The 12,623-nt window shown below is 42.4% G+C and overlaps 1 protein-coding gene across 7 annotated transcripts in view; it reads left to right on the plus strand.

Moving 5' to 3' along the window:
* ARHGEF28 (Rho guanine nucleotide exchange factor 28) overlaps positions 1–12,623 on the plus strand; it is a 305,032-nt gene that overhangs the window by 138,828 nt on the left and 153,581 nt on the right. For 5 of the 7 annotated variants that reach the window (XM_061189357.1, XM_061189352.1, XM_061189355.1 and 2 more), the window contains 3 exons: positions 1,537–1,720; positions 5,046–5,226; positions 8,466–8,709. In XM_061189357.1, the coding sequence (XP_061045340.1) occupies positions 1,537–1,720; positions 5,046–5,226; positions 8,466–8,709 (609 nt within the window). The remainder of the gene's footprint in view (positions 1–1,536; positions 1,721–5,045; positions 5,227–8,465; positions 8,710–12,623) is intronic. The other 2 variants (XM_061189354.1, XM_061189358.1) reach the window with 1 other exon arrangement.

A 12,623-nucleotide genomic window follows, 5' to 3' on the forward strand; every position in this document is an offset into this window, starting at 1 on the left:
CTCCTGGACCGGTGAAGTTATGCTAATGAAGATGACGGAATAGCAAAATCATAGTAGTGTAGACGGTAAGCAGGGTGGAGAAGTAGGTAGTTTTTGTCTTCAGTGTCCAAGCTGTGTGGGAGTATGTACTTTGTGTTCACAGATTTTACTCAGGAGGTATCAGAGGTAGAACTAAGAATGATAGATGCTCCAAGTAGCAGCTGTAGCCATGTATTAAAAGCTAACTGTCATGGGTGGTCATCAGGGAAAGAGCCATTGGTCATTTATTCATTCAACAAGCAAATATTTATAGAGCACATACACATGCCAGGCACTGTGCTAGGATAAAAGACAGATAAGGTCCTACCCTGTTGGGCCTTCCACTCCAGTGTGATGCAGCATCCTCTGGATCTCTTTCAGATTACAAACAGTCAATAACATTACTTAACTGGAGGGTATGTATAACTCAGATTCTTACTGAGTACTTATTCTGACAGATCTTGAGTGTTAGGATTTTCATGTTCAGTTGTTAAGACTAGGTTTGTTTTAAGGTGTGTCTTGATGTCGATGGAGTTCATGGGCCTAGCTTTTTAAAATGTAAGCAAATGTATGCTTTTACATGTTTCCAATGTAATGTTTATCATGGGCCAGCTGTGTTCCAGGCACTGAGTCATTGTATGAGAAATAGAGGAGTACAAACTCTATACAAATTAGACAATTTAAACATACACAAATAATTGAGATTTTAGTAGTCAGTTGCCATTCAACTCAATAAATACTGAGTGACTTCAGTTTGCCATATACCATGCTAGATGTTAGGAATAAAAAACTTCCAGGATGCCCTCAGCCTGTAAGAAGATACAGTCAGGAAACAACCATAAGACACAGCCCCAAACACCAACAGCAAAAACCCAGACACAAACCAAGCAGGAGCCCCCTAATCAAGGGGGATGGGAAGAGGCACAGGCCGAGTTTTTGAAGCAGAGCACTGGTGTGTGTGGCTTTGGCAACACTGAAGTTATCCCAAAGCTCTAATAAATGGGTAGAAGTACCTCCACAAAGTTTGAGAGAGACCATGGACTCAGAGCCCATTTCTGCCCCAGCTGCTGACCTCTGAGGACAAAAAGTGGAAATGGAAGCTCCTTGACACTCTTGGCCTCTAGTAGCCTGTCCTGCTAGGGTAACAGCATCTCCTTAGAGGACACCTTGGAAATTGACGATGTCTGTTTCCAAAGGATGGTGTGCTCCTAGCACTTGTTTTCCATGGATGACCTCACTGAACATGAGTGAAAGGTGATGCGAACGTGCAGCATAGTGCATAGAACAACATTGTACCAGTGATGAGCGAAGCTGCCTCCAGCACCTACCTGACCTTGCACAAATCACTTGACCTCTCCGCATCGGTAAAATGAGGTTTCTGGATTAGATGCTTTTGATGGTTCCTTCCAGCTCTGACATGTTTACTATTACTATTCTTACTTAGACAATCTCTTTGATAAAATATATAAGACGAACTTTTTAAATGAAGGAACTAATATTACATGTTTTTCTTTTCAGTTTCTCTACATAGAGAGTCTCTTCTGCACCTGGCTGTGAGATGGGGCCTTGCTAAGCTTTCCCAGTTCCTCCTGTGTCTCCCTGGAGGAGTCCAGGCCTTGGCTTTACCCAACGAGGAGGGTGCCACGCCATTAGACTTAGCTTTACGTGGTGGATGCTCCAAGCTGTTTGAAGACATCACAAAGTGAGTTTGGATACCTGATAGATTCTCTCTCAATCTGTTTCTCTGAAGTCTTCCAAGCATTATGGAAAAATTAAAATAACCAAACCACGAGCTAACATTGGTTTATATTTTACCATTAGTTCCCATCTATAAAGTACAGATATACATATCATACATAAACATATATTTGGTATTCACATTTCATGGGGGAGAGGGAGTCAGGAAAAATGTCTTAAAAGGCTCCATGGTTGGGGGGCTGGCTATAAGAAGAAGAAAAGTTGGGAAACACTAGCCTAACCCCTGCTTATCTTTCAGGTTTTCGCTTAAATGTCACTTCTTCAGAGAGGCCTTCTATGTTATGGTCTTTTACAATTATGATTAATTTACAGTATTAATTGTGATTAAAATTATGATTAATTTATAATATAAATCATAATTTATAATTTTATATATATAGTCATCGTTCATTTCATATATGTCTCCATCCTAAATCATTTGAGGACTGAAACTATTTCTGTTTTACCCACTGTGTTCAGCATATACATTCATTGAAAGAATATAAGTTGTTGTTGAATCAATGAAAAACAAACCCCAAGATACTATGTAGCCAATGGGCTGGTTATTAGGATCTAGAAATAATGGAAATGAAATAATTTGTCAACTGTAAAGTTCTCTATGTTGAGGATGATACCAACACTTTTAATGTTTGTTACTTGGAATGGTTCAGATTGGTCATTATATCCTATACAGTGATTTCCTTGACTTAACATGTGGTAAAAAATAAGTGGGAAACTACAATGAAAATGACAAATTACTACATAAATATTAAATATTATCAATATTATTACACGGTGTGTCTTAATGGACTGGTATGTTTCATTTGTCCCATGGAAATCAATGTAACTAATTTACGGTCGTATGCTACCTAAGTGCATGTTGAAGTCACAGCTTTCTGTTTATTTTTGTTCTTACTTGGTCAAGTGACCGCCAACTAAGGAAAGAGTCCATCCCAATGGAATTGCCTTTATCTTTGCTCTACTGTGACCCCACTTTCTTTAGCTAAAAAGGGCAAGACAGGACCACTTCCTCTGACTTTGTCATTGTGGATAGTTCAGGGTTACGTTGAGGACCTGGAGCCTCACTTCATCTTTGGTAGCTTTGTATCTTTCTGTTGTGTCCAAGACCAGAAGATGACATGTGTTTTTAAAGTTTACACATCCTCTATGTCAAAAAAAACCAAACAACCTAATCAAAAAATGGGCAGAAGATCTAAATAGACATTTCTCCAAAGAGGACAAACAGATGTCCAAAAAAAGCTCAACATCACTAATTATCAGAGAAATGCAAATCAAAACTACAATGAGGTATCATCTCTTACCGGTCAGAATGGCCAAAAAGTCCACAAACAGTAAATGCTGGAGAGGTTGTGGAGAAAAGGGAACCATCCTACACTGTTGGTGGGAATGTAAATTGGTGCAGCCACTATGGACAACAGTATGGAGGTTCCTTAAAAAACTAAAAACAGAGTTACTGCATAATCCAGCAATCCCACTCCTGGGCATATATCCAGAGAAAACCATAATCTGAAAAGATACATGGACCTGAGTGTTCATAGCATCACTATTTACAATAGCCAAGACATAGAAGCAACCTAAATGTCCATCAGCAGAGGAATGGATAAAGAAGATGTCTTACATATATACAATGGAATATTACTCAGCCATAAAAAAGAATGAAATAATACCATTTGCAGCCACATGGATGGACCTAGAGATTATCATACTAAGTGAAGTAAGTCAAACAGAGAAAGACAAATATCATGTGATATTACTCATATGTAGAATCTAATTTAAGAAATGATACAAATGAACTTATTTACAAAACAGAAACAGACTTACAGATATTGAAAACAAACTTATGGTTACCAAAGGGGAAACATTGGGGGGAGGGATAAATCAGGAGCTTGGGATGAACATACACACACTGCTATATATAAGATAGATTACCAACAAGGACCTACTGTGTAGCACAGGGAACTCTATTCAGTATTCTTTGATAACCTTTAAGAGAAAAAAATCTAAAAAAGAATGAGTATATGTATATGTATAACTGAATCACTTTGCTGTACACCTGCAACTAACACAACATTGTAAATCAATTATACGCCAATAAAATTAAAATAAAAAAAGTTTACACATCTAATAAATCCATTCGTGGATGGGATTAGAAGTAGACTGTAAGCTAAATTTTGATTATGTGATGGAGCCTCCATTTTCTAAATTAATTACAAAAATCTCATTGCTCAGGCTGAATCATTCACTTCAGTGGCTTGTAGTTGGCATGGGGAGTTGTTTTCTAGACGATTCTGAAGTCCCTGCAAGTAATTGGGTCAAGAGTTTGGGGAGATGCCCCAAATCTTAGAGTACAGGTGCTCTTAATGGATCTCTTTTTGTCACTCCATGTGATAGAGATAGCATTTATGTGGTTGGAGCTATACTATAATTTTGCAAATATACAAATGCTGATTAACAAAATGAGGTAATGCAAGAAGAGGAAAGAGACATAGAGCTAGTTCTGTGAACTGAAGAATCTGGGAGCATTTGGGGGCTGTGACAACATGCTGAGGCAAGCTGTTACCTGGGAGCACTAGCATCTCCCTCCTCAGGCCTCTTTACCGTTGGTACTACATGACCTATAGGCCATCCAGAATATTATGACACTAACCATGAAGCCTGCATAGAGCTAATAAACGTGCAGTTGTTCTTAACCACAACAGAATGGAAAATAAGCCAATATTCAGGAATTTAGTTTGGGAATATTGTTCCTTTGTTTATGAATGAATTCAAGAATACAACACGATCAAATTTATGCAGGTTTTAATTTGCATGAGGAAATGATTTACAACAGTAGACCAGCGTGTTGTGAATATCTCGCTTGTTTGTAGCATCCGAACCTCACCATGCTCTCTGGAGATCATATCTTTCCACTGTAATCGCCTAATAAACTGTCTGCTGCCAGCTAATTTGTGGTACTACATATGGTGCCATTAAGGCCAGAGGCATCTTTTCAGATTAAAGGGAGAATGAGGTAAAGTACTATGTTTAAAAGTCAGTACTGTTGCATTAATTATGTAAATCTTTATAGTATATAATATATGTGAACAGCTTTTCAATTGACGTCTTCTCTAGGTGGAAAAACAAAGATGATTTCGTTAGGATCTATTTACATGATCTTACGTACCTATCTTCAGTAGGTAGCTTTTATGGCTTGTTTTGCCAGTTGGGTTTGTAATATCAGGGGCAATGAAGGGTATTGGGATCGTGGATTTTGATTTGTGATGTTTCAGCTTCCAGGGCAGACGTTCCCCAGGTTTCTCCCGAGTGCAGCTCAGCGAAGATGCCTCCCTGCGGTATATTCACTCATCAGAAACACTGACCCTGACGCTTAATCACACAACCGAGCATTTGTTGGAGGCGGATATTAAACTCTTTAGGAAATACTTTTGGGATAGAGCCTTTCTCCTCAAGGTTTGTGCCCTTTATTGTGGTATAAGACATAATAACTCACGCTCTTTGAGAGTGCAGACAGCAAACTCGTTGTTTTGGGAACAGTATTTTGGGGGGGGTAGCACTTTCTTTTTTTCTAATAGGACTTTGAGGGACATGGAATTAGAAACTGTTACATCAGTAGAAGGAAGATTATTATATGATATTTTGGCGGTAGGTAGAAAATAGTAATTTGTGTAATATTGTTTCCTTTACTTTTCATGAACCAGCATCACTGATGTTTAAAATTCTAATATTGGGTATTTTGTATTAACTTATTGACTGTATTATAATTCTTATCTAAAGCAGTTGCCTTTAGGGTTATTTTAAATGAATAACATCTTCTTCTGGGATTTCTTAAGGCTTTGATATAGTTAAACCTTTGTTTCAGTGTACAGATTCTTCTTGAATGGGGACTGGTTACTTGAGACCAGTTCTTTTTTAAAGAGATTTTTCCCCCTCCCACCGTGGCCCAAACATCAGCTTTGACTGTTATCAGGGCATGCCCATCTCAGGGTTTAAAATGTTTCATCTTCATTATTTTTATTTTTTTGTTGAATCTGGAAGACTGTAAAGCATATTTATGTATTTTAATTATTATTATGTAGAATGTTCTTTTGAGTAAAAGGGCTTCAGTCAATTTAGTTGATAGTTCTCAGGGGTATAATGGATTCACTCACCAGATCGTGTGACACCCCCCCGCCCCCGGCAAACCCTCTGCCCCCGCAGTCTTCTCAAGCACATGCATTAATAAGCACCAGTTTCATGACTGTATAGGCTTTACAAAGTAAACAGTCAGTTTACTGTTATCAGAAAACTGATATTGGTATTTATCAGTTTTGGCTTTTGTAAAATGTTTGCTTTATATAACTAAATTGAAGGTTTAACCAGAAACATTATATATCAAAGATTATTGCTTACTCCATATAGGGTTTTATTAAATAATTAAAATAAACATGCCCTTCAGAGTGTGAACTACCTCTGTTGGGTTTAGGGAGTTTAGTGGATAATTTTCTGGCATACAGTATTTCCTCATTTTGCTTAAGGGTACTTTCTGTTTAAAGAAACAGAAGCTCTCAGCCATCCCTGTGGCTTCTCACCCAGGCCCCCAGGGGTGGCTGTTTCAGTGGGGCAGAGGCTGGGCCTGGCCCAGCAGCCTTACTCAGGGTGAGTGCCTCTCCCTGCAGTTTCAGAGGGGCAGAGCTCAGCAACACGTGTGTCCTTAGAGGGGACACTCAGACTACAGCAAGACCACAAAGCTCCTGCAAAGGCTAGAGTGTGCTCCATGTAAAGCAAAAATTCTGAACATTTGTTGCATTATAAAAACTTCCAGCTTCTTAGGTCAGAGTTGTGATTTCTTGTAACTTGAGATAATTATTACTGATGACATTGGGGGAGATTTAGGATGAGTAAATCTAGATGCTTTAATAATTGATTGTAGTGGACTTTACAATAACAAAGACCAAATGAAGATTACTTTCCAGTTTATCAGAGATTTTAATTTTATGGAAAACACTTGATAAAAGAAGAATCCATTGCAGTGGGATGGCCTTGTGTTCCAGGTATCAGCACCCCTTTTTCGTTCTTCCTGTCCTAAGCTTTTGGCTGGGTAGTGCGTAGGGAGACTGGGAAGGGAACAGGGCTGAGGTTCTTTAAGACACTGTGATATTGTAACTTACAATAAGAAATATATCTGGCCTCCGTCCATGGTTCTTGGCTCACAGCCCCCCAGACCCTTAGGATTTCCTAAGTGTTGAGCAGATAAAGGTGTTTTTTTGTTATGTTAATGAGGCAACTTTTGGAAAGCACCTAAGGATGGGGGCTAGTTACCTGTGGAGCCAATCGCCTGGTAACTCTCAGTCCCACCTCTGTGACCTCCAGGGAGGGGAAAGGGCCTGGAGATCGAGTTTAATCACCAATGGACGGAGATTTAATCTATCATGCCTACGTAATAACGCAAGCCTCCATAAAAACCCCAAAGGACTGGATTCAGAGAACTTTCTAGGTTGGTGAACTTGTGGAGGTACTGGGTGACTAGCCTGCTAGGAGGGGCATGGAAGCTCCGTGCCTTTCCCCATACCTTGCCCCATGCATCTCTTCCATCTGGCTATTCCCGAGTTATATCCTCTTATAATAAACCTGTAAGCTAGTAAGTGGTTGTCTTTGGCCTTGAGCCTGCGTGGTTAGCCCTCTTTTAACCCCAGGTACTCATGCTACCGTCTCCTTAGTGCCTCTCCAGACGTATACCTGCTTCGGTCCATCCGTTAATTCCATGGCGGGCCCTAAAAGAGAGAGTACTGTGTCCTGGGAGTAAGGCTGGGAGCGGTTAATAGCCACAGGGGGTGGGTGACCGGGTACTGCTTGTTCCCTGCCTCTTTGTGATTTGGTCAGTTATGTATATTTTCATGTTCTTTTTGCTCTGGCCTCAGGGTGTCCTGAAATAGTCATGAGCAAGGCACTTGGTATGCTGAGCTTAATAACATGCCCGGCGGGGGGGATTCAGGGCTCTGGGTCACTTGTAGGGTTGCTTGCCTCAGTTTGCCCATGTATTTGTTTTGGAACATGTGCTGATGCAGTCTTGGGCAGTTTTTGACACATCAACACATAATTCTGTCTCTTTGCATTTTCACTGGTTGTGGGGAATCTATTTGAAAAGAAAATACAGAGGGCTCTAAGGGCATCTTCTCTCTACAGATCAGAACTCAGTCTTGGCCAGGGACAGCCTGCACTAGCATGTGCCAACATGTAGCCCGAGGCTTATGTTCATCCTGGGTCCTCCCTGTAATAGTGGTCCTGCCCCCATCTCCAGGCCCCCAATCCCTGTGTCTTAGGGTGTGGATGGAGGTGGGTCTAGGTGGGCAGTTGCATCAAACAGAAGTCCTTACAGGTTTCAAGATCTTCTGTTCCCCGTCCCCTGTTTGGTTCATGCGTCATGTTCCTGAGAACCTTCTGGTGGTGTGATCTGGGGAAGCAGTGAGGACTAGTGACAGGGACAGTTTTGGCCCTTGTCTCTGGTTCCTCCCGCCGTCTCTCATGTCATCCGGGGTGCTGCTTACATGTTCTCCCAGCAGCTTTACCACCCTATCTGCCCCTGCCTCTCCAGGCCATGCCTCTGGCCTGTCCCGGCTCTGAGATGCTCGATTGTGATTTTCATCTCTTGTTGCTTATCTGAAGCCTCAAATGGCTTTCAGTGATTTTTTTTTTTTTCCTTCCTCTCTTAGGCTCTTGAAGAGCAAGAAGCCAGGTCAGAGGAAAAATCAGATATGCCCTCCAGCACTGCAGAAACCGAAGAAGGTACGCGTGCTCCTTCCCGACCCCGGGAACCCAGAAAGTGCTCAGAACTAACTAGTCACCTGGGAGTTGAAGTGTGTGGTGGAGGACAGCAGGAGCTGAGGGACTCAGAGGCGAGAGCAGGGTGCTGGGGTGCCGCTGGGCCCCGGGGTCCTCCAGCAACGCCGAACGAAGGTACTGTGTGTTTCCACTTTTTACTCAGTTAGCATTTACTGGGTTCCTCTTACATTCCTGATCTTTGGGGACCTCTCCTGACACGCAGAGAGTGTTCCCCTCATTTCCAAGTTCAGTCCGTTCGTTCCGTTCAGCCCTCCGTCACTCACCTGTTCTCCAGCTTGCTCCACCTCTGTGGGGCTCCTGCTCTGTGCCGGCCCAGGGGGTCTTAGAGGATGGAGGCTGTGAGGGTGTCTTTGTTGTCATGGGGTCTGGCGTGTAGAGGTGACGGGGGGTGGGGCACGCTGGGGGTTCTTCAGGGTACAGGCGGCCCTACCCAACCCTGCATAGCCCTGATGGAGCTTCAGAGACTGAATGTACAAATCTGCTCGAGGTGGGCGTCCACAGCAAGAGGTGTATGTTTAAAATACATTGTCACTACTCTGTTCCACATCGTAACGTGGAGTCGTGTTGATGGCGCACCTGGACGTAACACCCAGCTTGTAGGCAGGAATATCGTCCTTCGTCGTTTTCTCTAACTTGGCAGTTTGTCTGGGCGTGTGATCTCTGCTTCAATTCAGGTTCTTTCCCCTTTAATGTATGCAAGTAGGTCTGATCTGTTAGCAAGTCCTAGTAATAAACACGGGTTTTGATTCGCTGGAGTATCTTACCTCTGTTCTTGAATACTCCTGTACTATTTATATGGAATGGATTGTCGTTTTGTTTTTTGTTTTCCAAAACCCAGTAGTTTTAGGAATCTGACCATACATCACTATGTCTTCCAGGGTAGTTAGGGCAAAGGTTTTAATACATATTATCTTATTATCAATTACGTTCCTTTTGCTTTATATTTTAGAGTGTTTTTTATTTTTTGAAACTAAATGCGAGGTTAGGTTTATTTATGTCTGGGGGTAGGGTTATATTATCTACTTAATTTCAGATCAGTGGAGTAGACATTACAAAATATCTATTAATGTAAAGCGACAGTAGTCTGATAGGGGTGAGATGCAGCATGCTAGATGCTGGGGTTAGGGAGAAAAAACAGGACAAGACTCCTGTTCCCAAGCCACCAGTGTCGACAGCTGGAAGACCGGTTGTTCTAAGTGTGTGTGCCCCATGCACCTGCACTCAGTCCTGGGTTAAGCCAACCAGTTGAGCTTCCCACCCAAGCTGCGCTGCTTGGGGCCCTGTGGAGTTGCCCTCGCTGCTCTCCCCTGTGGGTGGTGCACTGGCTGCGTGGAGGGAGCTGCAGCTTGCCGTACCTGCCCAAGGAGGTGGTGGTGAGTTTCACACTTTCTCCTGCAGACCCGTGGGAGAAAACTCCAGGCTCATGTCACGAGCGCTGTCATCTCCTGAGCATTGGGCTTGGCTTTTACTACCCTGACTGTAACTGATCAGGTTTCTTGCTTCTAGTTGGCTGGTAAACCTGGGGCTAAGTTTCTGGCCTGCCTGTTGCAAATTATAGGGTACTGCTGACCGCGTTTTGATATTACCCTTATTTCTTAAGCCTTCACTCTTGCTTTTCCTTTTTTTTTTTTTAAATCAACTCCTGATTTTTACTCTATCATCGTATACATTTTTCTTCCCTTGTAATCCACCTCCAAACTAAGAACAAAGTGAGGTCTAAACAAGTGCTGAAATTCTAAGTTCTTGCCCTCAAGGGACTGACTGTTTGGGACTAGCGCAGAAAAACAAGCTGTCCCAGCACATTATAAGTGCTATAGGAGTCATAGGCAAGTAATACTGTGAGAACTCTGTGGCGTGTGATGGTGGGGTGGTCAGGGAAGGCTTCTTGGTGGAGGTGACCCTGGAGCTGTGATCTAAGGGAGGGAAGGGAATTCTAGACAATGGGACTATATGCAGTACAGAGCCCTGAACCAGATGATGCGTTGGGGGAGATGCAAGTTGTTTTGTGGTCCTGGAGTATAGGGGTGTGTATATGATGCCAGGAACATAGGGCTGAAAGAGAAGCAGATCAGCAGGACTTGTACACAAGGCAAGGAACTGGAACTCCACCTTGACAGCTCTGGGAACTGTTTTAAGCAAATTAGATCAGGTTGTTATTTAGAAAGGTCACTCTGTGAGAGTGTGAAGAATGGGTTAGAGGGGCCGGGGGCTGCTGAGAGTAATGCAGAAGACGGTCTGCACCATAGCAGTATAATGAGATTGGAGACGGAGGGACCGATGGATACTGTCCTGAAGGTGTAGGATGTCAGGTGGGTGTCAATGGCAAGGGAGAAGGGTGATTCTTCCATTCCTGGTGTGTCCCTGTGCGGGACAGGCCTTACAGGAAGCAGGATCATGACAAAATACCTACTCAGTTTTAGACAGGTTGAGTTTGATGGGCCCAGGGGGGCAGCCAAGTTAATATACCTGGCTGCCAGCTGGACTGAAGTCACTCAACCAATAAGCAAAAGAATTTGGACAGAAACTCAAGTTCTCTAACGCCAAATAATTAATGTGTATATTTTACAGACCTTGTAGACCGTGCTTTTATCTGTATACGTCTGGAGGACATGTTAGAAACTGTGTGCACATTCCAGCAGAGGGCAGTATTCACCTAAAGTGAAAGCATTCAATTAGCTTTTGTTTATTCATAAGCCTGCAGGTGACTCAACTGGAAGAACAAAACATTTTGAGTGTAAGAGCTTGGTTGTTTGTTTGTTGTTTTTCCCTTTAACCCCCAAAGCAAACTTTCCCTTTGAGATCTCACAGAAGATTCTTAATAGATCATGTTCTCCCTCCTGGGGCAGTGGGTAGAGAGGGAACTTTTAAGTGTGTATCTGTAGCTGCCATTGATTAAAAGATTATAATACCTTTAGCTTGGAAATTTACTTTGTCTCTGTTAGTGTGATAAATGGTTTTATTATTGTCTCTGAACCAATTATGTTTCCATAATTTCATGATTGTAATTGTCCTCCCAGAATGATGGGATGTTATTCCAAATGAATTAAATGGCCAAAAGGTCACCTCATTTTCACTGTGTTCAGATGTAAGCTAATTATGAGTATGTATTGATCCACCAACTGACTCCGTTTTGTCCCTTGCCGCCTTTGTTGTTATTTGATCTCCTACTCTAGGAGTTCCTAAAGAGCATTGTACAGAACACCAACCTTGGAAGATGCTCTGAAAAATAAGTATTCTTTGTCCAAATAAGTAGAAAATGCTATATATGAAACCCCCCTGTTGGAAACTGAGAATACATTAAACGTTTTGTAGGTTCTAGTTAAGTCTTGCAGTCAAGAAACCTGTGTTTCTTGTTTAACCTAACAGTTCTCTAACTTGATCGTGGGAGAATCCCTTTTTCTTCTCAGCATCTCATGAAAGTGGTCTGTGGAAGGTGCTTTGGAAATGTTGCTCTTCCTCATCTCCTCTGATCCTGCCCTTTCTTAAGCTTATGTCCTCCTTTTTCACGATCATGTTGGTTCTCTCCATCTATTAGTACATAATGCTCACACTGGGAGGGAGCTAGGGAGGCATTTTTAAAACTACTCATGGTCATCTTGAGTACTGAGATCACCCATGCCTCGCCACACAGCCCACTGTACTTTTTGATGTTGTTCAGGAGGCTGCTGCCTGCCTAGAGTCTATGGGGCCATAAGACAAGCAACCATTGCAATACTGTTGACCACTCACTGTATGAATCCATTTTCTTTCATTATTTTGGAGTTTTAAAAAACCCTGTGTAGTTTGCTGTCTCGACTTTTATGTGACTAGTCCTTTACTGTGTTCACTTCTCCCCATTAATTATCTTCCACGTTCTCATTTAATGAGGACATAAGGAGTAGGGATTGGGACACGAGTGCCAGTCACAAAGGGAGAGGGCAAAATCATCTCCTTCAGGGCTGAGGCAGCAGCTCCCTGTGGGCTCAGAAGGGCTTCCTCCTCACCATCCTGTGCGAGAGGCCATGGGTCCAAACGCAAGGCGCGGTCTA

Source organism: Eubalaena glacialis, chromosome 4 (assembly GCF_028564815.1).
Source record: "Eubalaena glacialis isolate mEubGla1 chromosome 4, mEubGla1.1.hap2.+ XY, whole genome shotgun sequence".
Classification (NCBI taxonomy): Eukaryota; Metazoa; Chordata; class Mammalia; order Artiodactyla; family Balaenidae; genus Eubalaena; species Eubalaena glacialis.